This window comes from Podarcis melisellensis, assembly GCF_964234715.1.
Source record: "Podarcis melisellensis genome assembly, chromosome: 2".
NCBI lineage: Eukaryota > Metazoa > Chordata > Lepidosauria > Squamata > Lacertidae > Podarcis > Podarcis melisellensis.
The window spans coordinates 108906557-108934549 of NC_138529.1; the positions used below are offsets into that span (position 1 = coordinate 108906557).

At 46.8% G+C, this 27993-nt stretch overlaps 1 protein-coding gene across 2 annotated transcripts; it reads right to left on the reverse strand.

The window, feature by feature from the left end:
* Positions 1 to 125: 125 nt before the first annotated feature.
* Positions 126 to 27993, reverse strand: FLOT1 (flotillin 1). Of its 2 annotated transcripts, none has more exons than XM_081902948.1 (13): positions 27878 to 27993; positions 23730 to 23789; positions 20009 to 20084; positions 17715 to 17805; positions 16960 to 17103; positions 14763 to 14882; positions 13259 to 13354; positions 10842 to 10994; positions 8343 to 8524; positions 5330 to 5375; positions 5092 to 5229; positions 3441 to 3605; positions 126 to 1990 (listed from the first exon to the last, which is right to left on the reverse strand). In XM_081902948.1, exons 2-13 carry the CDS (start codon positions 23770 to 23772, stop codon positions 1955 to 1957), a joined length of 1290 nt encoding a protein of 429 aa, XP_081759074.1. In that variant the 5' UTR covers positions 23773 to 23789; positions 27878 to 27993; the 3' UTR covers positions 126 to 1954. The 2 variants fall into 2 exon arrangements, with proteins under 2 accessions (XP_081759074.1, XP_081759073.1); XM_081902947.1 differs by having other exon boundaries at positions 126 to 1987; positions 27878 to 27974.

The following is a 27993-nucleotide window of genomic DNA, read 5'->3' on the forward strand; positions in this document are numbered from 1 at the left end:
TCTGGCTCTGGACGCATTTTGAGGTGCTCAAAACATTTTTAGTTTTGGAAGGCAGGAAGAAAAAGCCCAGCCAGGGTGGGCTAAACACACACACACACAGAGAGAGAGAGAGAGAGAGAGAGAGGGGCAGTAATCTTGGCTTTTATTATAAGCAGAGGATCTTGGTGGCAGAAAGGACGATGGGGGCAACTCTTTCTCCTTGGCAAAGAGTTAGACAAGGCACCGTGCTGAGGCCTTACTACACAGCAAGCAGGGCAAGAGGTGGGATAGGCACAAAGGGGCTTCTCTGTTAGGTACGGGGCCAAGTGTGCTCCACCGACAATCAAGCGTGCTTCATCTCGGGAGTGAGCGGCAGGCAAGGGAACATGATTTGCGGCACGAGGGAAGAGGGCAAAGGCGACACAGCGGAGTCTGGCTACTCACAGCTCACTCTGGGAAGCTCAGACATGGCTCAAAACAGCTGAAATGTAAGGACAAGACCAGAGTCTGGCAGCAGAAAAGTGGGTGGGTGGGGGCGCTCTTTAAATGGTCCTTTATTGGGGTTACCCATCCTGAATGAAGCAAGAGCCGATTGTCTCTGTTTTGGCAGCCATCCTTGGAGCCATCCTCACGGCAAGGATTGCCAAGGCAGATCTGAACGCCAACAGGCGAACCATGTGGCGCAATCTCCATGTCCCACTGCGTTGGAATGCTCTCCTTCAGGAAAGCTCCCTGCATGCAGAAAACTAGCACGTCAAGGGGAAAGGCTAGGCCAAAGCCACAGCCAGGTTTCTGCAAGTACCATATAACCCTCTTGGCCCAGAATCCGAACTTGTAAAAGGACAGCACCACCTGTCATCTTGATTGTGTATCCCACAAGCCCATGCATGCACCCGCCTCCTATTCCAGCCACGGGACTGGTGGCAACGTAGGATTGTTCCAGAAGCTAACACAGATATAAGGCACAATCAGATGTTGATTTTAAAGGGGGTGGGGGGAATAAATATGCATTCATTACACATCTTGTCTCTGTTAATATGCACTACCAGAACAGCGTCTGGCCACCTGCCCACTGTGCCAAATGCAGTGTGGAACATGTCTTTGGCTTCGTATACTTGTGGCTTAGTGCAGAGCGGCCGTAAACACATGCCCCTTGAAAAAGCGAGATAGTACGTGTGTGTTTTAAAAAAAGTATAAAAGCAACAACAAAAGGGAGCAAGATTATTTGAATTTTGCCAAGTGGGGGGCATCTCAGCCATGCCCAAGAACTATGGCACAAAGGGAGAAGGGGCTGAATTAGCGTGGGCATGCATACACAGAAAAATATAAGTGGTTTTAGGTCTATGGAGCTAGCAAGAACTGTGTCCATGCCCGTTCTTTCAGCATCGGCCGGTAGTGTAGGACTGACCCTCTAAAACGTCTCCACTCGCAGAACATCCACTGGACCCACCTTACATAAACTCAAAACTCTTACAAGTCCTTGTTGGCAAACCACCCAGGAACCAACCAACCTCTAAAGGGCAGGCCTTGGATTCCCCTTCCTCCCAGATTTCTCCTTGCTGCCGCCCCAGTCATTCCAGCAGCAGATCCTTCCTTAAATTCTCCAAGAGAGGTCACTTGCAGGAGGTACATGGTGACCCAACGAGCTCAGGCAACAAAGCACAGAAGTGGCGTCAACGGTGCAGCTGGTGGGGGAATGAGTGCAACAGAAGCATGGCATGACAAGTGATAATGGGTGCCAGGGTGCTGACAAGGTACGCGTTGGGGTTGACACTGGGAGACAGCAAGGGTGACAGACCTCAGCAGTTTCAAGGATTGTTGGCCAACATGCAACAGTCGAATCCATTAAAGGTTTGGCGATTACAGGAGGGCTCAGGAAGGGGAAGAACTCTATATGTGGACACATACAAGATGACGAGGGTCATGCCCAGGAAGGATTCCCCCCTCCCCCTCCCCCTCCGCAAGTCTTCCGCATTCAGTTCATCCGTCTTGGCTTCTGCTGATTCATCTGCTGGTAAGACGGAAAAGACAAAGTGGGACGGATTAAGCCCATGCCGTAGGAAAAGGGGAGGTAAGAGAAAGCACCCGAGGTTCCTCAAATCCCACTCCCTCCTTGGATAACCAAGGAGCTGCGATTCGAAAACTCCCAACCCCACAATCTTTCCTCCTTCCGCAGAATATGGCTCCCAGGTTCCCCTTGCTGGCGTTGGGGAGAAAGGGGGCAGGGATGGCTCCTTACTCGTGCTTCAAAACACCTTCCCACTGTAAAATTGCCAGTGACCAGATACCGTATTTTTTGCTCTATAAGACTCACTTTTCCCCTCCTAAAAAGCAAGGGGAAATGTGTGTGCGTCTTATGGAGCGAATGCAGGCTGCGCAGCTATCCCAGAAGCCATAACAGCAAGAGGGATCACTGCTTTCGCTGCGCAGCGATCCCTCTTGTTTTTCTGGCTTCCGAGATTCAGAATATTTTTTTTCTTGTTTTCCTCCTCCCAAAACTAGGTGCGTCTTATGGTCTGGTGCGTCTTATAGAGTGAAAAATACGGTAAGTCTTCTCTCCCCCTTGCCCTCATCTAAGAATCGGTGGTCTGTTATGTGGGTTGTGAAACACAAGAGCAGTCAAGTACAACATTCCTAGAGTGAACATGTTTACACATGGGGAGGGATGTTTGTCCACCCAGCAGGTAAACTTCCTGTTTCCCTCTGGGCTGGGACAGACCTCCTCTGCATGTGACTAGAGGTGGGTGTGGCCTCACCTGTGCAGGTAATGACAAAAGCACAGGGCAGGGCAGGGCAGCCATCTTTCCATCTTTCACCACATGCATCGAAGAAGCAACATCTACTGAGCGAAAGATGCTCTCTTGGCTCCCAGTCTTCTTAAGAGATAGATTCCAAGTGTACGTTACTTCATTAAGCTAAGTCTGCCTTCTGGGATCTGATTGTGGACAGAATGTGAGTAAACTCTTTTTCTACTTTTGCAAAAGACTGTGTCGTCTCTCCTATTTTATGAGGGAATAAGGGGAAATTACCAGAATAGCTATTATAGAGGCTTTAGCGAGGCTGAGCAAACGCTTCCGTTGCAAACTTAAAATAAAGGGGAATGTTTTACTCTGCTGAAATTGGGGAACTTGTTAACACAAGTTGGATAAGGAAATAATCAGACAATATATCCTCTCCTGCCTCCCTGAACATTCCCACATGTTAGGGCAAATGGGGCACTGCCTCACTCAGCCACCTGCCTGCCTCCCCTGCTTTGGCTGACGGCTTCCTCCTCCTCAGCGTTGCCTAGGTAGAATTCAGCAGGGAGGGAGGAGGATGGGGAACAAAACCAGGAGGAGTTGGCTCCGCCCACCGTTGACTGGCTCCGCCCACTCTCTGCCACCCTGCCATCTACCCTCCTGGGGGGGGGGAGAGGGGATCCAGCCCCCCCTGTTAAGGACCTAGCAGCTCTGGCTTGGTACCTGAGAGATGCTAACGCCCGTGAGTTTCTCCACGGTGTCAGGCAGCCTGCTCATGATTTCCAGCACCTCCCCAGTTATCTTGGCAGCCCCCATGTCCCCGGGTCCGCTCGATACCATGGTGATCTTCTTCACCGAAGTCAGGGGCTTGCTGATCTCGTCGGCCATCTGTAGGCAGAAGGAAACAGTAGAATACAGTCGTAGCTTGGAACCCGAACGCTCTGGGACGTTTTGGCTCCTGAACGCCGCAAACCCAGAAGTGATTGTTCTGGTTTGCAAACATTCTTTTGGAACCTGAATGTCCCATTGGGCTTCTATGGCTTCTGATTGGCTGCAGGAGCTTCCTGCAGCCAATCAGGAGCCACAATTTGGTTTGTGAACGTTTTGGAAGTCGAATGGACTTCTGGAACGGATTCTGTTCAACTTCCAAGGTATGACTGTATGCATATTTACATGTGTTTGTTTGTTTGTTTGTTTGTATGTATGTGTGTGTGTGTGTGTGTGTGTGTGTATCTCTCTGTATATTTATCTTTTTCTTTCTCTCTCTTTCTCTCTCATATTTGGCAGAGAATCCGGTAACTGGCACAAAACTGGACAGCCCTGCCAGAATCACGAGCCTCTGAACAGAATCAAGAACAAAAACAAACATCTAAGTTCTAGAATGCTGCGCCGTTTAGTTGATTACCTGATAAAAAAAGGACTGGCTAAGAACATCTGATTGGTCAGCAGATATATATAATAAAAAATTCCTTCCAGTAGCACCTTAGAGACCAACTAAGTTTGTTGTTGAGCTTTCGTGTGCATGCACACTTCTTCAGACGAAAGCTCATACCAACAACAAACTTAGTTGGTCTCTAAGGTGCTACTGGAAGGAATTTTTTTATTTTGTTTTGACTATGGCAGACCAACACGGCTACCTATCTGTAACTATATATATAGTTTTCATCCCCAAAAAGTTTTTGATTTGAGTTTCTACTGAAATGAGGCTGCATTTTAATGTTGTATTTTTATCTTGTTTTTAAGTTGTATTTTAATCAATTGTTTTTATACCTGGTGTTAGCCACCCTGAGCCCGGTCTTGGCTGGGGAGGGCAGGGTATAAATAAAACATATGATGTATAAACATGGTCCAAATACATTTTTTACCAGAAGGAATGATAAAAAACGGAATTATACAAGAAACGGCAAACAGGTTATTAAAACCACTCTCTGGACCAGGTTTGCTCTCTATCCTGCTGCCATTACTGACACCTCCCGTATTTGTTTGCAGTATAAAAAGGTAAAGGGACCCCTGATCATTAGGTCGAGTCATGACCGACTCATCTCACTTTATTGGCCAAGGGAGCCAGTGTACATCTTCCGGGTCATGTGGACAGAATGACTAAGCCGCTTCTGGCGAACCAGAGCAGCGCACGGAAACGCCGTTTACCTTCCTGCCAGAGCGATACCTATTTATCTACTTGCACTTTGACGTGCTTTCGAACTGCTAGGTTGGCAGGAGCAGGGAGCGAGCAACGGGAGCTCACCCCGTCGCGGGGATTCGAACTGCCGACCTTCTGATTGGGAAGTCCTAGGCTCTGTGGTTTAACCCACAGCGCCACCCGCGTCCCGTGTTTGAGGTATAGTGTCCACTTATTGAGAGAGTGGGGACTCACCTCCGGAATCTTCTCCAAAAGCATGTCCACCATGGCTACTTCCTGGTACTGCTGGAAGGCCTCTGCCTTCTTTGACATCTGCTGGGCATCAGCCCGGGCCTTGGCCTCAATAGCGAAGGCCTCAGCCTCACCCTTCACCTGCAGACGAGGAGCAAAAAGGACCAGGAGTTGGCTTCCATTCCTCCTGCCCGGAAACATTCCTCCCACAATGGAACGGGGAACGGGGACACACACTCACCCGGATGGCCTCTGCTTCAGCCTCCGCCTGCATGATCAGCTGTGTCCTGTGGGAGAAGAAAGAAGGAGGGTCTTCATCGCTGCCCCCTGCTCCCCACAGCCAAAAAGGGGGGTCTTATCCGCAACATTTTTGCCTCACATTATTATTATTATTATTATACCACCCTTCATCCAAAGATCTTAGGATGGTTCATAGCATATCAACATACCATACCTTAATATCTATCTATCTATCTATCTATCTATCTATCTATCTATCTATCTATCATCTATCTATCTATCATCTATCTATATCTATCTATCTATCTATCTATCTATCTATCTATCTATCTATCCATCTCTCTCTCTCTCTCTCTCTCTATCTATCATCTATCTATCTATCTATCTATCTATCTATCTATCTATCTATCTATCTATCATCTATCATCTATCTATCTATCATCTATCTATCTATCTATCTATCTATCTATCTATCTATCTATCATCTATCTATCTATCATCTATCTATCTATATCTATCTATCTATCTATCTATCTATCTATCTATCTATCTATCTATCATCTATCTATCTATCTATCTATCTATCTATCTATCATCTATCTATCTATCTACTATATCTATCTATCTATCTATCATCTATCTATCTATATCTATCTATCTATCTATCTATCTATCTATCTATCTATCTATCTATCTATCTATCTATCTATCATCTATCTATATCTATATCTATATCTATATCTAATCTATATCTATATCTATCTATCTGTATAGAATTGTGTGTGTGCGCACATGCATGTAAGGATTTTTGTGTTTTGTGCGTAATTTGGCAGAAAAGTAATTACAAATCTCAGGAAAAGGAACAGTTTACTTGTTCGGGGAGAAGAACGGGGGTGGGGTGGGGTGGGAGAGAAATGCAGTTCTCTCCCTCTGAATTATGACTAGGCTGCAAATTAATATTTAAATATTTTTAAAAAAATAATTCTGAGGGGGCTTTTTACAAAAAAACAACATAAAAAACAACCCCCCAAGTTTATACGTATACAAATATTGATACACAGTTGTACAGCAACTGAGCTGTACATTTTCACTCTGCATTTTGTAATTGTTGAATACTGCTCTTTTAATATCATTAGATAAATAATACAATGTGCTAAGGAGCCCAGCTAGCTGAAGCCCAGAGCAAGGGTTTCCACGAGCACAATGGGGCAGATTTCCACCCTGTACCCCCAACAAAGGGGACCTGGGAAGGGTCAGGAAAACCCTTCCCAGCAGAAGGAGCAGAGGGGGGAGCGGAAAAGCTCGTTCTGACAGAACGATAGCTGTGACTTAATACCGACTTCCTCCCACGGAAATGAAAAATATGCATTATTTCCGTGCAGATGACACCATCCAGTACCGTTTATATCTCCAGGGGGCCTCTGCACCTGTTTTAGCATCTGGCAAAAACAGATGCTTCGACAGCCTTTGCACAGGAAAAGGTGGAGGAGCACACCCTGCGTTGAACCCAAGGTGAACTGTTCCGGAAGCATTTTGGTAGTCAAGATAACCTTACCACAATTAGTTGGTAGTCATAGTAACCTTGAGCTCTTTGTTCTCACAAGCGAGTGGGAAACAAACTGTGTACCGTCAATAGATTGGTAGTTGTTGCAGAGACGAGCTCGTAAATGATTACCGGTATATTCGCTCGCTCCGATATAGTTTAATTGGCTTGCTTTGATGTTAGGCTTATCTGCAGGACTGGGGTGCTGGGCTCTGAGCCCAGAAAAGGGGAGCTATCTGTAAGATTTGGGCATTTGCCACTTATGGCCTCACCTGAGCCAAAGTGATGTTCTGGCCAAAGTGCTTTGTGTAGAAAGAATATACAGTGGAACCTTGTGTTACGGACGGGATCCGTTCCGGAGGCCCATCCATAACATGAAATGCTGGCAACTCGAAGCACTGTGTCTGCGCAGGCGCGATTTGGCACTTCTGCGCATGCGGCAAAACCCAGAAGTAACATGTTCCGGTGCTTCCAGGTTGCCGCAGGGCGTAACGTGAAAAGACGCAACATGAAGCGGACGCAACACAAGGTATGACTGTACAAACATTTGCTTGGGCACAAACTATCTCCTTGCTGCGGTGTCCATCCCACATCTGCAAAGGTTGGGAGACCTTGTAGGCTGATTTGCTCTACAGCAGAGGTCAGCAAACCTTTTCAGCAGGAGGCCGGTCCACTGTCCCTCAGACCTTGTGGGGGGCCCGGACTATATTTTGGAAAAAAATATGAACGAATTCCTATGCCCCACAAATAACCCAGAGATGCATTTTAAATAAAAGCAGACATTCTACTTATGTAAAAACACCAGGCAAGGCCCTACAAATAACCCAGAGATGCATTTTAAATAAAAGGATACATTCTACTCATGTAAAAACATGCTGGTTCCTGGACCATCCGCGGGCCGGATTTAGAAGGTGATTGGGCCGGATGCTCTACAGTTTTCTTTAAAAATACATACATACATACATACATACATACATACATACATACATACATACATACCCCGCCCATCTGGCTGGGTTTCCCCAGCCACTCTGGGCGGCTCCCAACAGAATATTAAAAAGATAAAACATCAAACATTAAAACCGTCCCTAAACAGGGCTGCCTTCAGGTGTCTTCTAAAAGTCAGGTAGTTGTTTATCGCTTTGACATCTGATGGGAGGGCCTTCCACAGGGAGGGCGCCACTACCAAGAAGGCCTTCTGCCTACTTCCCTTTAACCTTGCTTCTCGCAGTGAGGGAACTGCCAGAAGGCTCTCGGCGCTGGACCTCAGTGTCTGAGCTGGATGATGGGGCTGGAGACGCTCCTTCTGGTATACTGGGCAGAGGCCGTTTAGGGCTTTAAAGGTCAGCACCAACACTTAATTTGAAACGTACTGGGAGCCAATGTGGTAGTTTTGACAATCCTGCTTCGGTATCCCTGCACCCAACTCCTCCCAGGAGCCCTCCTTTGGGCCTTCAAACGCTGCCTGTACCTCTCGGCCTCCGCCAGTTTCTCCAGCCGGAAGCGCTCTGCCTCTGCGGGCTTCTTGACCTTCGCCTCCAGCTCGCGCTCCTTGCGGATCATCTCCTGCTCCTGTATCTGAATCTGCTGGGTTCGCTCCACCACCAGCACCTGCATCTTCTCCTCCTCAATCTTCTGCTTCGTCTTGGCTACCTGCAGAGCATGGAAGAGACACAGAAGGGAGAGGCTCGGAGTCAGGGAACAATTTGTGGGGTTTGGTCAAGACATCTGAAGGCAGCCCTGTTTAGGGAAGCTTTGAATGTTTAATAGGTTATTGTATTTTAGTGTTTTGTTGGAAGCCGCCCAGAGTGGCTGGGGGGACCCAGCCAGATGGGCGGGGTATAAATAAATTATTATTATTATTATTATTATTATTATTATTATTATTAAGCAGGCAGTGCCTTGGAATCTGGTGGAGGCAGGAACCGGCAGCGGGCTGGCTGCGATGTAGCAGGAAACTACAGTTTAGCATGCCAAGAGTGAGCCTACCGTTCCCTTGGGCTAGAGCACTCCCTTCACCTGGTGTGGATGTGAGGACAAGTTCAGAGTTTGAACCATTCTGCTTGTCCCAGGATGGTCTGAACAGTTTTCTGCTTGACCCACGCTTTCTAGACGTGGCTCCAAGCTGTTTTCTCCTGGTCCCGCTCCTTCCCCAGGGAAAACCTGCTCTTTAGTTTTAAATTGGAGCAAATGGCAATCTGGAGAAAACCTGAGTTGCTGTTTGCTCCAACTGAGCACTAGAGAGTGGTTTTCCTGGGGGCGGGGGGAGCAGCGAGACAAGAGGAAATGGTTACAGTGGTACCTCGGGTTACAGACACTTCAGGTTACAGATTCCGCTAACCCAGAAATAGTACCTCGGGTTAAGAACTTTACCTCAGGATGAGAACAGAAACTGTGGCAGCGCAGCAGCAGTGGGAGGCCTCATTAGCTAAAGTTGTACTTCAGGTTAAGAATAGTTTCAGGACCTCCAGAACGAATTAAGTTCTTAACCCGAGGTACCACTGTACTCTTAACTGCATTTGGTGGAAACAATTCAGCTTGAAAAAATTTCTCCTCCTCTATCTTTCTTCAGATTTTTCTTTCTTTTCCTTCTCTCTTGCTTTCTCCTTCTTTAGATCTCTCTTTTTCTTCTGTTTTCTCCCTTCTGACTTTGCTCTTTTCCAGATTAAGTAGCTGTTTTTATCTCAGTATGTTAGAAATAGATATTTTGTAATGGGTATGTATTTCTGCGTACTGTATTTCTGAATAAATATCAAATTTAAAAAATGGATTGTTTTCACTAACTGTTAATTCTGTATATTTTCAGTCACAAACATCACAAACCTAAAGAAGAGGCTGTGCCAATAACATTCCTACAAAAACAGAACAAATGGAAGGCAAGGAAAAGGGCATTTAGGCAGGATCTTTCTTGGCAAAGGAAAATGTTGAGATTTGGGAGATCATTTTACATTCAGCAGAGAAGGGCAGGGCAGCCTTTTTCAGTCCATTTCTGAAATAATAATTTTTCAGAGTACTTTTTACAGTTATATCAAAAATTACTGATTTGGTTATACTGTTAGAAAAACATAGACAGATAATTATGAAATTATGTGAGGTTTAATAAGTTAACTGTTTATATTTGGACAACTTTTCTGCTGTACTTTATTGGAGGGAGAAAAATAATCGTTTCCTTAATAACAATTTTAAACAATTTATTTAACTAAAACAATAACATCACAGTGGTACCTCCGGTTGCGGACGGGATCCATTCCGGAGCTCTCGCCGGATCATGAGGTTTCTGCAATAGGAGGGACCACTTCTGCGTATGAGCGCGGTGCGGTAGAGTGCTTCTGCACATGCGCACACGGCGAAACCCGGAAAAATACTTCTGGGTTTGCCGCGTTTGCAGCCTGAAGGATACGCAACGGGAGGTGTGCATATGCAGAGAGGTACCACTGTATAGCATATGTATCCATGTTTGTTAACTGATGTGGTTAAACAAACAAAAAACCCAGACTTGAGTTTTAGCACACATGAAAACAAATCCTTATTTCCTGATGAATAGCCTTTGGGCTACAATATAACTTAAATAGAAAACTATCTTTGGAAAGATTTTCTCTCCAGGAGCACTTTATTTTAAGAATCCGATTTAAATACAGTGGTACCTCGGATTAAGTACTTAATTCGTTCCGGAGGTCCGTTCTTAACCTGAAACTGTTCTTAACCTGAAGCACCACTTTAGCTAATGGGGCCTCCTGCTGCTGCTGCGTCGCTGGAGCACAATTTCTGTTCTCATCCTGAAGCAAAGTTCTTAACCTGAAGCACTATTTCTGGGTTAGCGGAGTCTGTAACCTGAAGCATATGTAACCTGAAGCGTATGTAACCTGAGGTACCATTGTAAACAAAAAAAATTGATTTTTATCCACCCTGCTCCGGTGACTTATTTCCCCTTCCTTTGCCCATCGCCTTCCATACCTAAAGCTTGTCTCACCTGGAGCTGATAGGCCAGGTCAGACTCCGCTTTCCTCGTGTTCACCTCGTAATCGTAAGTGGCCTTCTTCAGCTCGTAGTCCCGCTGGGCTTTGGCCATTTCTGTTTCGCTCAAGTACTGAGCAGACAATTTCTCCTGCTTGGCCTTTGCTTCCTGCAGGTGGAAACAGGGGCGACAGATCAGGGACAGAGCACATGATTCAGGTTTAATGATCAGTTTCGGACCCTCCACTTGCACCCGGTTAGATGGGTTGGGCACAGAAAGAGGCAACTGGATTTTCAGCCGAAGACGGCAGGAAAGGGAACACAGACACCCTGTCTGGGGAAAAATGGCTCACCTTTAACAAAACAATAACAGCAAATAAAATCCTAGGTAAACGTAAAGGGACCCCATTAGGTCCAGTTGTGGCCGACTCTGGGGTTGTGGCGCTCATCTCGCTTTACTGGCCGAGGGAGCCGGCGTACAGCTTCCGTGTCATGTGGACAGAATGACTAAGCCGCTTCTGGCGAACCAGAGCAGTGCACGGAAATGCAGTTTACCTTCCTGCCAGGGCGGTACCTATTGATCTACTTGCACTCTGACGTGCTTTCGAACTGCCAGGTTGGCAGGAGCAGGGACTGAGCAACGGGAGCTCACCCCGTCACGGGGATTCGAACCGCCAACCTTCTGATTGGCAAGCCCTAGGCTCTGTGGTTTAACCCACAGCGCCACCTGCGTCCCTTAATAAAATGCTAGGAAACTTTTAAATGGGAGTGAGGCCCACTTTGGGAAAACTCTGACCTTCTGCCTGGAGGAGAGAGGCCTCAGGTGCCGAATTCCCAATGGGAATAGTGATGAGAGAAAAGTTCTTGCGATGCAAACCTGAATGGTCCCTGACAACATCACCAGGCAGGGGATCTCTGCCCTCTTTTCCACTCTCCTATTTGAAAACTCCCAAGCCCCAAACAGCTGCACATTTCAAAATGCAGTGCAAGTGCCGTATGGCCAACTCACATTTTAAAACACACATAGATACAGTCGTGCCTTGGTTCTTGAACGCCTTGGTACTCATACGTTTTGGCTCCCGAACACCGCAAACCTGGAATTAAGTGTTCCAGTTTGCAAACCAAACGCTTTTCGGGAACTGAATATCCGATGCAGCTTCAGTTTGAGTGAGGAAGCTCCTACAGCCAATTGGAAGCCACGTCTTGGTTTTCAAACGGTTTCAGGAGTCGAACCGACTCCCGGAACGGATTAAGTTTGAGAACCAAGGTACCACTGTACTTGTTTAGGTGATTGATTGGGGTGTGTGTGTGTGTGTGTGTGAGAGAGAGAGAGAGAGAGAGAGAGAGAGAGAGAGAGAGAGGCATAACGTTGGAGGAGTGCCTTTCCAAAATATCTCAGCTCCCCCACGGTGGCTGGGAAGGGCAACGAAGGGTGACACTTCTCTAGCGATTTACTTACAAGTGTTTCTAAAGTGCTGTCCTGTTCAGGGAAGTTTTTAATGTGTGACATTTTAATGTATTTTTTATCTTTGTTGGAAGCCGCCCAGAGTGGCTGGGGAAGTCCAGCCAGATGGGTGGGGTACAAATAAATAATAATAATAATAATAATAATAATAATAATAATAATAATAATAGGTTATCGTATCATATCATAATATTTTTTTTAATTGCTGAAGTGGTATCCAAAAATAACACTGAAGCAATAAAGCAAGAGGAAAAAAGCACCAGCATTATAAAAAAATGGGAATTCAGAAATAAAAAGGAACACAGAGGAAAAAATATGTGCAGGATTCACACAAGGAGCCCTGAAGAAGGACTTCTGCTTGCACAATGGGGTAATAAGAATAATAATCTTATTATTTAAACCCAGCCCATCTGGCTGGGTTTCCCCAGCCACTTTGGGCAGCTTACAGCATATATAAAACAATAGTAAACATCAAGCATTGAAAACTTCCCGATACAGGGTTGCCTCCAGATGTCTTCTAAAAGTCAGGTATTGTTTATTTATTTGACATTTGATGGAAGGGCGTTCCACAGGGCAGGCGCCACCACCGAGAAGGCCCTCCGCCTTGTTCCTGTAATTTCGCTTCTCGCAGTGAGGGAGCTGCCAGAAGGCCCTCAGTGCTGGACCTCAGTGTCCAGGCTGAACAATGGGGGTGGAGACACTCCTTCAGGTATACTGGGCTGAAGCTTTCCTCCCACTCTCCTTTCACTGTACACCCCTGGAATTTTTCTCTGGGGGTGGGAGAGGAAAATCCCACCCAAGGGCTTCACAAGGTGTCTGAAGCAGCTAACAGGTGGTGGTTCAAATATGGCAAGGGGGAAGCGCATTCCACAGTGCATGAGATACAGCCAATCAAATAGAGAAAATCCAAAAGATCAAGATTAGCAGGAGAGGCCAGTTCACTCTAGGGGCCTGGTCCCAGAGCTCACCTTGATACCAGCATCCCTCTTAGCTTCCGCTTCTCCAATCCTGGCATCCTTTTGCACCTGAGCCGTCCGAGCTTTCCCCAGAGAGTGAAGATAATCCTACAGTTGGCACAAGAGAAGGGGTTAATATTATGGCCAAGAAGTGCAAATATACCAAGGTGTCTTTGACACTGGAATTTGCAATACAGTGGACGCTCAGGCTGCGAACGTAATCTGTGTGGGAGGCATGTTCGCCACCTGCACACGCCGCATCTGCACACGCGCAGGTCGCGATTCGGCTCTTCTGGGCATGCACAAAGTGCAATTTAGCTCTTCTGCGCATGTGCCAAAACCTGGAAGTAACCCATTCCAGTACTTCTGGGTTCAGAACCCGAACGCGCACAACCTGAAGCGTCTGTAACGTGAGGTATTACAGATTACCACCTGAACTTTTTTTTTTAATGCCATTTTCATCCTGGTATGTAATAACAACAAGAGAAGAAGGAACAGCCAGTAAAACCCTGGGTGCAGTGTTCAAAACTCCCATTGCTCCAAGCGCATTTTGCGACAGTGAATTGCATTCGCATGAGCAGTTTCTGAGCTCTGGGCACAGCGCTGCACCTAAGATTTCCAATTTAAACTACAGAATGGATGGAAAGAAGGGCCTTTTTCTGCCTCCCCGCTTCCAGCTACTCTCTGAAGACTGGAGAAGAGACCCTCTTAAGAATATTAGGGCGGTAAGCAGCAGAAGAAATAAACCATGTGAAAAATGAACATAATATTCTAACTGCAGTTCATTCGTTTTTAAGCTTTGTATTCTTGTTATAAAAAAGCGTGCCTAGACATTCCATCATTGCGCCCATAACCAGGTTTAAGGTTCCATTTAGCTCCTAGCTTTCATATCTCAGTTTCTAACACTCCCTGGATGCTACCCTGGGCTCCTTTGGGAGGAAGGACAGGATTATATATGCAATAAAAATAAATAAAGCAAAAGCAAGTAACATTTTACAACAAAGCACAGAGGGAATAGAGAGCATTGTTTTGTTTCACCAGTGCCTCTGATGAAGTGGATATCAGGAAAAGTACTATTTTAGCGCACTTTATAAATCCTATCTTCTCTTGTTCTGCGTTGGTGCATTACAGCTTTGGGAAATGTTCCACATTCACTAACAAAAGAACTATGTTAAGGTTTTTATTGTTCATTGACTTCGCCAATGGAATTCTAACCCTAGTCACTTTACGGAAAGGGACCAAAGCCCCTGAAATTATATTGATCTACCTAAAGCTAGTTCCTAGAGGGACAAAACAGTGGGAGGGAGAGATGTTACCTTCATGCGGAAGTGGCCAGAGCTCAGAGGTAGAGTGTCTAACTTGCATGCAGAAATTCCCAGGTTCAGTCTCTGAGTAGGGCTGGGGAAGAACCCTACCTGAAGCTCTGGAAAGCTGCTACTTTCAGTGCAGAGACTATACTGAGCTCTGGGTGGACCAGTGATCCGACTTGGTACAAGGCAGTTTCCTGTTTTCTTACCTGGTCATCGTGTATGTCTTTGAGGGTGTAGCTGACCACACTGATCCCCATGTTGACCAGGTCAGAGGAGGCAACTTTGAAGACCTGCTCGGAGAACTTCTGCCGGTCCTTGTATATTTCCTGACGGGCAAACAGAGACAGCAGAGGGTATTATACCCAGAGAGGGAAAAGCAGCCAGGAACAGGAATCGAGTCCTAGGCTTGCCCACCTTTCCATCCCAACAGTGTCCATTTATTTCAGACTTCCAGAACTTGGTCACTTCCTATAACCACTCTCAGTTCGAACCTGATAATTGCCACCTGCCCAGATTTTAACTTGTCTGAGTTACAGTGGTACCTTGGGTTAAGAACTTAATTCGTCCCAGAGGTCCGTTCTTAACATGAAACTGTTCTTAACCTGAGGTACCACTTAAGCTAATGGGGCCTCCCACTGCCACCTCCACTCAATTTCTGTTCTCATCCTGAGGTAAAGTTCTTAACCCGAGGTACTAGTTCTGTGTTAGCGGAGTCTATAACCTGAAGTGTCTGTAACCTGAGGTACCACTGTAATTTTAAGATGTATTTTAATTAATTGATGTCTGTTTTTATGCATATTGTGTTGTTTTTATGATGTTAGCCACTCTGAGCCCAGTCTTGGCTGGGATACAACAACAACAACAACAATAATTACAAAAGCTGTGGAAGACAGGAGTGCCTGGCGTGCTCTGGTCCATGGGGTCACAAAGAGTTGGACATGACTAAACAACAACAACAACAAACGCAGTTGCTTCTGCAGAGTATCTAAAGGGCTGTTACATAGCAAGGGTTGGAGCTAGCTTGTTTTCTCCCGCTCTGGAGGAGAGGACCTGAACCAATGGGTTCAAGTTACAAGAAAAGGGATTCCGACGAAACATCAGGAAGAACTTTCAGATGTTGAGAACAGTGAGATGTTGAGAACTCGGGAGTTTGTGGCCTCTTCTTCCTTGGAGGTTTCTGAGCAGAGGCTGGATTGCCATCTGTCATGGATGCTTTAGTTGAGATTCCTGCATTGCAGGGGGTTGGACTAGATGACTCTCGGGGTCCCTTCCAACTCTGCAATTCTATGAGTCACCTGGGAACTCTTAAAGCAGGCTTCCTTATCATTGATGGTCATGTTGGTTGGGCATGGTGGGAGCTGCAGTCAAAAAGCCCCACCAGGTTGGGGGAAGGAAGAACAGGTCCCATCTGCACGGCTGGAACAAGGGCACCTAAGCTTTGATGTAGGTAACACCACACATAAAGGCTGGGCTGGATGAATCCCAAGCCAGAATTAAGATTGCCAGAAGAAATATCAACAACCTCAGATATGCTGATGACACAACCTTGATGGCAGAAAGCGAGGAGGAATTAAAAAACCTTTTAATGAGGGTGAAAGAGGAGAGCGCAAAATATGGTCTGAAGCTCAACATCAAAAAAACGAAGATCATGGCCACTGGTCCCATCACCTCCTGGCAAATGGAAGGAGAAGAAATGGAGGCAGTGAGAGATTTTACTTTCTTGGGCTCCATGATCACTGCAGATGGTGACAGCAGCCACAAAATTAAAAGACACCTGCTTCTTGGGAGAAAAGCAATGACAAACCTAGACAGCATCTTAAAAAGCAGAGACATCACCTTGCCAACAAGGGTCCGTATAGTTAAAGCCATGGTTTTCCCAGTAGTGATGTATGGAAGTGAGAGCTGGACCATAAAGAAGGCTGATCGCCGAAGAATTGATGCTTTTGAATTATGGTGCTGGAGGAGACTCTTGAGAGTCCCATGGACTGCAAGAAGATCACACCTCTCCATTCTGAAGGAAATCAGCCCTGAGTGCTCATTGGAAGGACAGATCTTGAAGCTGAGACTCCAATACTTTGGCCACCTCATGAGAAGAGAAGACTCCCTGGAAAAGACCCTGAGGTTGGGAAAGATGGAGGGCACAAGGAGAAGGGGACGGCAGAGGACGAGATGGTGGGACAGTGTTCTCGAAGCTACCAACATGACTCTGACCAAAGGCAGAGGAAGACAGGAGTGCCTGGCAAGCTCTGGTCCATGGGGTCACGAAGAGTCGGACACGACTGAACAACAACAACAACAACACACATTTCTCAGCAGGGGGCAGCATTATGTATACACAGTGACCCAAACTCATCCCTTCCAGCAGAGGGCAGCAAAGATTGAACATATTCTGGCAGAGCTCACCTCTACAGTCATGTGGGCCATGATGGCTCTCTGGTGCCCCTCTAGCGTTTCCAAAGCAATCTGGGCAATCTCAAGCTCTGATTTGCCCAGGAACATCTGGCAAGCAGCTGCCAGCATCTCCTTGTTCTGTCCCTGGATCTTCACCTATGTTGGGGGTGGGAGGTGGGGTGGAAAGAGAAGAAAGCTGAGAAAGAGAAAGGATGCCCCCCCCCCAAGTTTCCTCCTGTTTTAGGTAATCGTCAGATTGGAGACATTTTCCCTTTAGGAGGAAGAGCCGTTTCTGGAATTTCTGCAAGCAGGGAGCTGCTGTAGCCCAGAACATCTTGCTTTTTGCTAGCCATTAAGTTGGAGGAAATTTAATTCAGCGAACATCAGCACAAGGCCGGCTTCGTACTCTAGCATTTATTTAGATGATTATACACTGCCCCCTTTCGCAAGCCACAGGCTGGTTTGCAACAAAGGCAAATGAACCCCCCCCCCCCGAAAGCAACACAGTTCTTAAAATACAGACTGCAGGCCTTGGTTTTGATCTATGGTCTACTTTTAAAATGAGGCTGCATTTTAAATTGCATTTTAACCTGTATTTTAAATTGGTTTAAATTGGTTTCCCCCCCCTATTATGTTTTTACTGTAATTTTATTGGTGTTAGCCGCCCTGAGCCCAGCTCTGGCCGGGGAGAGTGGGGTATAATTAAAATTTATTATTATTATTATTATTATTATTATTATTATTATTATTATTATTATTAATAATACCTGGGCAATGCCGGTGACGGAGATGGGGACCCCATGTCGGGTGTATACTTTTTCACTCTTCACATTCAGAGTCAGAGTATTCAGTGAGATCCTGCAGGCAACGGGAAGGGGCAGGAGAGGGTGAATAAGGAACAGAAAGACACATACACCCATGTACTTCTCAGTGGTGACCTGCCTTCCAGTTGAAATTGTCCTGAGAAGCCCAAGCCAGAGGGAGTCAATGTGGCGACCTCCAAATGTTGCTAGACTACAACTCCCAAAACCCGTGTATTGGCCACGCCAGCCGGGGCTTCTGGGAGTTGTAGTCTAACCACATCACCCTGGCTCTCCCTGGGCCTAAGGTTGCCAGTCAGATATATATTGTTGACACTGTCAATGCGGCACAACATGGCACTTCCGTTCCTTGCTCAATTCAAAGGCCTCTTTTACTGACTGTCCTTCACTTTCACAGGTTTGTATTTTTTTTAAATTGGAAATTTATTTACAACATAACATAACCCCCCCACCCCCCAATACACAAATCCACCCTCATTAAACGTGAACGTCACATACAATGAGCATAACATACAACAATACAAACAACCAAATAAAAGACTTCCTTTATCCTGGATCTGGCCTCCTTATTTACTTCTTATAAACCGTTTCCTTTACGAATAATTATTAAGATTGTTCTAATTATAACTTAAATATCCACAAAGTCTCCTGCAGACATTAATCAAAACAAGTCCAGGTATGTATTTTAGGGCACTGTTTTGTGAAGCATTCTCTGTATTTTCCCCATGCTTTTTGAAACTCTTGTCTAGTGTGGTCTCTAATTGCCAGGTTTCGTCCCCTGATTGTAGACACCAGGGATGGATTGATGGATTCAGCACAAACACCGCACTACAACCCGGTGGTGTGGGTTAAGACGAGAGCGAACGAGCGAGCATGTGATTCACCCAAAGTCACCAAGTGAGATTTATGGCCCAGTGGGGATTTGAACCCACTTCTCCCAGGTCCTATTCCAGTACAGTGGTACCTCGGGTTACATACACTTCACAGGTTACATACGCTTCAGGTTACAGACTCTGCTAATCCAGAAATAGTGCTTCAGGTTAAGAACTTTGTTTCAGGATGAGAACAGAAATCGTGCTCCAGCGGCACAGCAGCAGCAGGAGGCCCCATTAGCTAAAGTGGTGCTTCAGGTTAAGAACAGTTTCAGGTTAAGAACGGACCTCCAGAATGAATTAAGTACTTAACCCGAGGTACCACTGTACTCTAACCAGTATGCCATCATGGATCCAAGTCAAAAGACTTCCTTGGGCTGTTCTGACTTTTCCCCTGCCATTTTTTCTACGCAAACTGCATTCTTCCCAGAATCCCTTGGCAGGAAGCCCAATCCTGGCTTAGCTCTAAATCTTGGCCAAGCTGTAACAACACATCTCTTTACAAGCAGAAGTTTTCATTTTTCTTGCGCTCTTTTAAGCTCAAGAATTCAGTGCACCATCTAACAGGCAGAGTGATGTTTGGATTTGTGAATTGGATTTGTTTTTGTCAGAGCAGGGTGTGTGTGGAGGAGAGCTTGTTTCTAGCCCTCAACAGAAACTCAAAAGATGCCGTTTCTAAGTGCATATTTTTGGTGAAAGAAACTACAGCGTGCAGGAGCGGAGTAAACAAAAGCCACTGTGTTGCAATATTTGGGCTATCTGACTCTGACTGGGGAGACTTGCACTCAGCCAGGTCTAGTGCATGGTAAGGGACGCAGGTGGCGCTGTGGTCTATACCACTGAGCCTCTTGGGCTTGCCAATCAGAAGGTCGGTGGTTTGAATCCCCGCAACGAGGTGAGTTCCCGTTGCTCTGTCCCAGCTCCTGCCAATCTAGCAGTTCGAAAGCACACCAGCGCAAGTAGATAAATAGGTACTGCTGCGGCGGGAAGGTAAACGGCGTTTTTGTGCGTTCTGACTTTTGTCACCGTGTCCCATTGCGCCAGAAGCGGTTTAGTCCTGCTGGCCACATGACTTGGAAAGCTGTCTGTGGACAAACGGTGGCTCCCTCAGCCTGAAAGTGAGAGGAGCGCCACAACCTCACAGTCGCCTTTGACTGGACTTAACTGTCCAGGGGTCCTTTACCTTTTGTCTCTTTTAGTGCATGGTAGTGCTTTGAATGTATGGAGCAGATGAGGCCTTACTGGTGTCCCTCAGAGAAGGGACTCAAGATCCAGGTAGGACAGGAATATGTACACGTTAGCTGGGCTTCAGCAGTCTTCCCAAAGCCCCCTCATCCCTCCTAGGGGTGCTGCCGCAGAAGAACTCACCTCTGGATCTGCTGAATACATGGAATCACAAACACGCGTCCTCCAGCTATCATGACAGGGGGACTGCGGCAGAAACCTGAGAGAAAAAGGTTGAATTGAAGCACCTGAATGCAACGCACCAAAACCACTGAAGTGAAGGGGCCTACAGTGGTACCTTGGTTCTCAAACGCCTTGGTACTCAAACAGCTTGAAACCCAAACACTGCAAAACCGGGAGTAAGTGTTCCAGTTTGAGAACTTTTTTCAGAAGCTGAATGTGCTCCATTTTGAGTGTTACGCTTCCGATTTGAGTGCCACACTTCCCTTTTGAGTGTCAGGCTGAGGACTGTCTGTTTTTGCTACTTATTTTGCCTTTTGGTTTTTGAGGCTCTTTTTTTTTGTTTTTGTGACTGTGTGGAACCCAGTTCAGCTACCGACTGATGGATTGTGTGACTGCAGTACAATGATTATTGTTTTCATTTCATGGATCAATGTTCTCGTTAGATAGTAGAATTCATGTTAAAATGCTGTTTTAAGGGTTGTTTTTAAAAGTCTGGAACGGATTAATCCATTTTGCATTACAGTGGTACCTTGGGTTACATATGCTTCAGGTTACATACGCTTCAGGTTACAGACTCCGCTAACCCAGAAATAGTACCTCAGGTTAACAACTTTGCTTCAGGATGAGAACAGAAATCGTGCTCGGGTAGCGCGGCAGCAGCTAGAGGCCCCATTAGCTAAAGTGGTACCTCAGGTTAAGAACAGTTTCAGGTTAAGAACGGACCTCTGGAACGAATTAAGTTCTTAACCCAAGGTACCACTGTACTTTCTATGGGAAAGAGTGCCTTGGTTTGGAAGGCTTTGGTTTTGGAACAGAGTTCCGTAAGAGATTGAGTTTGAGAACCAAGGCACCATTGCACTTCCAAAACAACAACCTGGCTTGTTTATGATCGGGGGAGAAGAGGAGAGAGAAAGAGAATCATAGAATTGTAGAGCTGGAAGGGACCTTGAGTGTCATCTAGTCCAACCCCCTGCAATGCAGGAATCTCAGCTAAAGCGTCCCTGACAAGATAGCCGTCTAATCTCTGCTTAAAAACCTCCAAGGAAGGAGAGGCCACAGCCTCCCGAGGGAGACCGTTTCACTGTCAAACAGCAAATGAAAATTGCAAAGGGGGGGATGCACAATATGATTCCCTAGAAAACCCTAAGCAGGGTGAAAACAAAAGAAAAATCCTTCCAGTAGCACCTTAAAGACCAACTAAGTTAGTTCTTGGTATGAGCTTTCGTGTGCATGCACACTTCTTCAGATACCAAGGTATCTGAAGATGTGTGCATGCACACGAAAGCTCATACCAAGAACTAACTTAGTTGGTCTTTAAGGTGCTACTGGAAGTGATTTTTTTTGTTTTGACTATGGCAGACCAACACGGCTACCTATCTGTAACTGGAACTAAGCAGGGTGGTTGGAAAAATGGAAGGGGGGCAGGAACCGAAGCCCCAAAATGATTCTGGGGTGAATGGATGGAAGGGCAGAACTACAGCCTGTTTTGAAATACGGTACCCTCTGTAAACAAGTTGACAGAATCACTGCCCCTGTAAGAAGCTTTTCCCATAAGTGGGATGAGTTGTGCAGAAGGGAGAGGGCTTTTCGGGGGGGGGCAGTCCTTTATGCCTGGGGGGAGCCAGGAAGCAGGAACCAAGCGCAACAGCAATTTCCTCTCCAAAGGTTTCCAGGGACAGGGGTTTGTGAATTTCTGTGGTATTCACATTGACTTACAGTGGTGCCTCGCAAGACGAAAAGAATCCCTTCCGCGAGTCTCTTCGTCTTGCGGTTTTTTCGTCTTGCGAAGCAAGCCCATTAGCGGCTTAGCGGCTTAGCGCTATTAGCGGCTTAGCGGGCTTAGCGGCTCAGCTGATAAGCGGCTTAGCGGATCAGCTGATTAGCGGCTTAGCGGATCAGCTGTTAAACGGCTTAGCGGATCAGCTGATAAGCGGCTTAGCGGATCAGCTGTTTAGCGGCTTAGCGCATCAGCTGATAAGCAGCTTAGCGGCTTGGGGGAAAAGGGGGGGGGGAAACCCCGCAGGAACTCGCAAGACATTTTCGTCTTGCAAAGCAAGCCCAAAGGAAATTCGTTTTGCGAAGCACCTCCAAAACGGAAAACCCTTTCGTCTAGCGGGTTTTCCGTCTTGCGAGGCATTCGTCTTGCGGGGCACCACTGTATTTGTTTAAGAGGTTTCAACACTGCCCATCACCAAGAAAGACAGCAGGGTGGACTTACAAAAGTAAAGCAATATTTTAAAAATGCGGCACATAACAAACAGAAGTACATTAAAATAATTCTCACAAGCGGCATGAATCCCAACATCATGAAAACGACTTAGCTCGTCAGCCTCTTAAAGCCCAACAAAAAAAGCTGGGTTTTTAACCTAGCATTGAATAGAATTTGAAGGTTATATAATTCTTATATGGTGGTACCTCAGGATGCGAACGGGGCTCCGGAACGGATCCCGTTCGCATCCTGAACGCAGTCCGTGCCTGCGCGTGGCACAATTCACTGCTTCCGCGCATGCGCGTGATGCCATTTTGAGTGTCTGCGCATGCGCGAGCGGCGAAACCCGGAAGTAACGCGCAACCCGAAAGCGCTCATCCTGAAGCATATTCAACCCGAGGTATGACTGTATACCGTTATGAGTTTGTGGACACCAAACCCATTCAACCCCCTGGATCCATCAAGTGCTAAAATATAGGCCAGGCTTGCTTCCTGTGTCCAGGCAATCGCCTGGGTGATGTGCCATTAAGAGAACAAAGGAAAGAGACCTCTGTGCCAAAAGAGAAATGGGTAGGGCCCCTCCTCCAGCTCTTAAGATAGTGAGAAGGACAAAGGTTGGTTGTATTGTGACCTAGAAGTTGTATGCTGGAAAACCATAGAGGCAGAGTGCAATGTTTGATTTCTGTCAGAATCCATACTGCAGATATGGGAGAAACAAGATTGGTTTTGGGGTGTTGATGCTGTGAACCCCTCCATCATAGGCTGAGGTGGTATATATGTGTAAATAAAATGTAGATCATAAAGGAACCAGAGTTTCTGCTGTGCCTTGTGTCGGAAAGGAAACACGAACTCTGGAACTCCCGGAATCTTGTACGGCTCCGAGATTGGGGTGGCCTGAAATAATATAATAGTGGGACCTATTACACCTATTATACCTCTACCAGTGGGAGTGTATACAGTTTAAAAGAACAGAGAAAGAGACCTAAATGCAGACACACACTGCCCGCTAATCTTCCTCATGCAGTATTTTGTCTTATTTAATACTCTGCCTTCAATGTGACCACTTACAGGCCAGCCTACAAAACAACCCTTTTAAAAGTACCAAAAAGAAATCAAAATGTAATCGGAGCAGCAGAATATAAACAGATTAACTCAATTAAAAGGTTGTGAATAAATAATTTTAAAAGGCTGTTATAAGCTCAAGGAAGCCCACATAGGGAAATAGGGGGAAAAAATCAAGTAGGGAAAAGAAATCCAAGGAGACAAGAAATTCCCAAAAAACTTCTTCAGTGAAGATGGAGTGTCCTCAATCGCCTTGCGATAATGAGTATCGGAGGGAAAGGAATATATCCTGAAAGAAGCCATGGCTGGAACACTGAAGAGGCATGTCCCACGCTGCAACATTTTGTTGCAGGTTCCAGGCGTATACCCACCTCTTTGGTAATAGGGAGGAAGAGGAAGTGTAGAACTCACCTGAGACAACCATGGCCTCATTGGGGCCACAGGTAAAGAACATCCTGAAGCCTGGAGGATCTATAAAGGAAGAAGAAACATGGATTATTTCCATGGAGTCCCACCATTCAGCTCTTAATAATAATAATAATAATAATAATAATAATAATAATTTATACCCTGTCCAACTGGCTGGGTTTCCCCAACCACTCTGGGCAGCTTCCAGCAAAATATTAAAATACAATAATTTATCAAATATTAAAAGCTTCCCTAAACAGGGCTGCCTTCAGGTGTCTTCTAAAAGTCAGAGTGTTGTTTATTTCCTTGACATTCAGTGGCAGGGCCTTCCACAGGGTGAGTGCCAGTACCACAAAGGCCCTCTGTCTGGTTTCCTGTAACCTCACTTCTTGCAGTGGGGGAACCACCAGAAGGCCCTCGGCGCTGGACCTCAGTATCCGGGCTGGGGGGGTGGAGACGCTCCTTCAGGTATACAGGGCTGAGGCCATTTAGGGCTTTAAAGGTCAGCACCAACACTTTGAATTGTGCTCTGAAACATACTGGGAGCCAATGTAGGTGTTATATGGTCTTGGCGGCCACTTCCAGTTACCAGTCTAGCTGCCGCATTCTGGAATAGTTGTAGTTTCTGGGTCACCTTCAAAGGTAGCCCCACGTAGAGTGAATTGCAGTAGTCCAACTAGAGCATGCACCACTCTGGCAAGACAGTCTGTGGGCAGGTAGGGTCTCAGCCTGCGTACCAGGTGGAGCTGGTACACAGCTGCCCTGGACACAGAATTGACCTGCGCCTCCATGGACAGCTGTGAATCCAAAATGACTCCCAGGCTGCGCACCTGGTCCTTCAGGGGCACAGTTACCCCATTCAGGACCAGGGAGTCATCCACACCTGCCCGCCTCCTATCCCCCCCAAAACAGTACTTCTTTCTTGTCAGGATTCAACCTCAATCTGTTAGCCGCCATTCACCCTCCATCCGCTTTCTGGCCTCCCAAATGTACCAGCTTGCCCACTCAGCTTAAATTTGGCCTGGAAATAAACTGAATGCAATTTTGTCCCAGGGGAGAATGAATGTGCAGTAAAGGCCAAAATGAAAGTTAAGGCGTGGCTTAACTTAAGCTCAGCTTTAAAGACAGCATCGCAAGAATCGCCAAGCTGGATCAGACCAAAGGCTGGATCAGACCAAAGGTGGTTTTAAAACTTGCCGAAACAGGGACTTATAGATTCATTAGAGGTGTACTTGATCCTCCTCAATTCAGAAATGGCTGAATTGACTGATGGAACTCAGATTCCTAGAAGACTCAACCAATGTGATCTGGGTAGACCATGGTTTGGATCGGATCGTGTGATCCCTTTCCAAGGGTTTCTGAGAGCTGCAGGGCTGTCTGGGAACAGTTTTGCTTCCTTGTTGTCTAAAAACCTCCAGAACGGTTTACAGTGGTACCTCGGGTTACATACGCTTCAGGTTACAGATGCTTCAGGTTACAAACTCTGCTAACCCAGAAATAATACCTCGGGTTAAGAACTTTGCTTCAGGATGAGAACAGAAATTGTGCTCCGGCAGCACCAGGAGGCCCCATTAGCTAAAGTGGTGATTCAGGTTAAGAACAGTTTCAGGTTAAGAACGGACCTCCGGAATGAATTAAGTACTTAACCTGAGGTACCACTGTATTCTGTCACCCACAACCTGCAACAGTGATTGCAATTGGGGCTTTGAACACAACACAGCAAGTTGCCCTGGGACTATATGGGGGTGGGGACATGCAAAATCTGGATCCAGCCATGTAAAAGGTGCAAAAACCAACCAAAACCAACCAACCAACAAAAAACACTGTTAAATAAAAAGAGGCAGTACGGCTGCCCTTGAGCGGCCTTGTTCCCATGTAGACCTGGAGGGAACCAGACTTGTGCAGCCACAGCGGAGTTTTGGGCGGTTTTTTTGGGGGGAAACTTTTTGACTTCCATGGGGCAATGGTGAAGCCCAGCAGGCCTGAGACCAGCACGGCCTCATGGGTTGGCTTTTGTACTCAAGCCACGTCCCAAAATCCTCTGTGCCTCACGGGAGTTGCGGTGGGGCCTACAGAGGCTTCCTGACAGGTGACTCGACATGGAAACGGTTAATCCTTTTTCAGGCAGGAAACCTGAAAAACCAAGACTTCTATGGGCACCTGTAGAATGGGCACATCTCGAAAAAAGCTGCAAGCAGAGGGATACAGCTGGAGACTTGGGAGTGGGGGGATACATGCAAGGAGAGGTCGGGTTTGCTTGTTGAGGAAGCCATCTGAACATGCCTTTTGGGGAGGGTCTCTGGGCAGGCAGAGGCTTCGTACAACATACGTCTAAAGCGCACGCACACACACACATCCTGCCAAAAAAACCTAAGAATAATCCTGGGAACTGTAGTTTGCTAAGGGTGCTGGGAATTGTAGCTCTCTGAGGGGCAAACAACAGCCCATGGGATTCTTTGGGTGAGTGCAAGGGAGGTGTGCGTTAAATGTATGGCGTAGGCAGCCAGGCTACTCTGGCCCCAAGCCGTTCTTATTGCATTTACAGTGGTACCTCTGGTTACAGACGCTTCAGGTTACTGACACTTCAGGTTACAGAAGCCGCTAACCCAGAAATAGTACCTCAGGTTAAGAACTTTGCTTCAGGATGAGAACAGAAATTGCAGCGTGGCGGCAGTGGGAGGCCCCATTAGCTAAAGTGGTACCTCAGGTTAAGAACAGTTTCAGGTTAAGAACGGACCTCCAGAACAAATTAAGTTCTTAACCTGAGGTACCACTGTATATTCCACGTGTTCTCCAAAGAGCTCGCTCAAGACAGTGTACACACTCCCCCCGGGGTCCTCTTTATTCTCACAACAACCCTGCGAAGTAGGTTGGCCAGGCAGAGAGTGACTGGCTCCCAGTCAACCAGTGGGCTGAGTGGGGCCTTGAACCCTGGTCTGCCAGGTCCTAGTCTAGGGCTCTAACCACTACACCGCAAAGGGATATTGTATACCTGAAGGAGCATTTCCACCCCATCATCCAGCCCAGGCACTGAGGTCCAGCTCCGAAGGCCTTCTGGTGGTTCCCTCGCTGCAAGAAGTGAGGTTACAGGGAACCAGGCAGAGGGCCTTCTCGGTGGTGGCGCCTGCCCTGTGGAACGCCCTCCCACCAGATGTCAAGGAAATAAACAACTAGCTTACTTTTAAAAGACAACTGAAGGCGGCCCTGTTTAGGGAAGTTTTTAATGTCTGGTGCTGTATTGTTTTTAATATTCAGTTGGAAGCCGCCCAGAGTGGCTGGGGAAACCCAGCCAGCTGGGCGGGGTATAAATGTTAAATTATATTATTATTATTATATTATTATTATTATGGCTGCTATGGGGAACCTGACACTGCTGGGACTGCCTGCATGGCTCAGGGGGTCAGGGATGATGGAAGCGGCAATTCTGTACGGCCGCACACACCTGCCCTGTAGGGCTTTGAAAGGAATCGCAGAATTTTAGGATGGCAGAGGTGGAAGTATATGCGCGGGAAGCACCAGCACCTTGAATTGTGCTGAACTGGATCGGACGGTGGAATCAGCACAGCTGTCCTTTGATCCAGTTTCCGGGCAAACCCCACCTACACAACGCATTACAGGAGAACCACACACACAAACTCATACAAACAAGGGCACACCAAGCAGCCTTTGACAGCAGCTTCTCAATCCATGCTACATACAAGGATCCCAGAATTTCCCCGCTCCCCCCCCCAAAAAAAGCATTTACACTTGTTTAGTAAATGCTTCCAAAGGTCGCCTCGGGCTGCGCATTCGCTCCGGGCGCGGCTGTGTTATTTATTTCCCTTGAGAAGGTGTAATTATTCGGATTGCTGCTGCACATTGCGCCGGGGCGCTTCCGAAGCTTCCCTAAGGCGCGATGAGGACTAGCGGGTTGAGGCGAGATGTGCAGGACGAGGGATGGGGTGGGGAGGCCAGTAGGAGGTGGTCTCCAAAGAAAACAACAACAACAACAAGGCCAGGAGGGCCAGGGCCGTTTTTATAGATATATATGCATGCTTAAAAAAAGGGGGGAATTGCAAAAGGCGCATGCGAGATGCCAATGCACGAGGGAGCGCCTGGGTTCTTGCCAGGCACGCACCCGCTTTGCAAATCGGCGCCCCCTTCTCACTCACCCGCTTGCCCGCTGCAGCTGAATCTCCAAGGCGCTCTGCTTGTTTCTTCCTGCCTCCGACAGGCACACCCTTCCTGGCTCTCTGACACCACCACTTTCCCATCAGCCCGCAGTGTG

Coding starts and splice junctions, on each gene's coding strand:
- FLOT1 (XM_081902948.1), bottom strand. CDS start 23,772: ATGTTCTTTACCTGTGGCCCCAATGAGGCCATGGTTGTCTCAG. Junction 17,104..17,714: donor CCGTCACCGGCATTGCCCAG/GTATTATTAATA, acceptor CCCCCAACATAG/GTGAAGATCCAGGGACAGAA. Junction 8,525..10,841: donor ACCTGGCCTATCAGCTCCAG/GTGAGACAAGCT, acceptor CATGCTCTGCAG/GTAGCCAAGACGAAGCAGAA.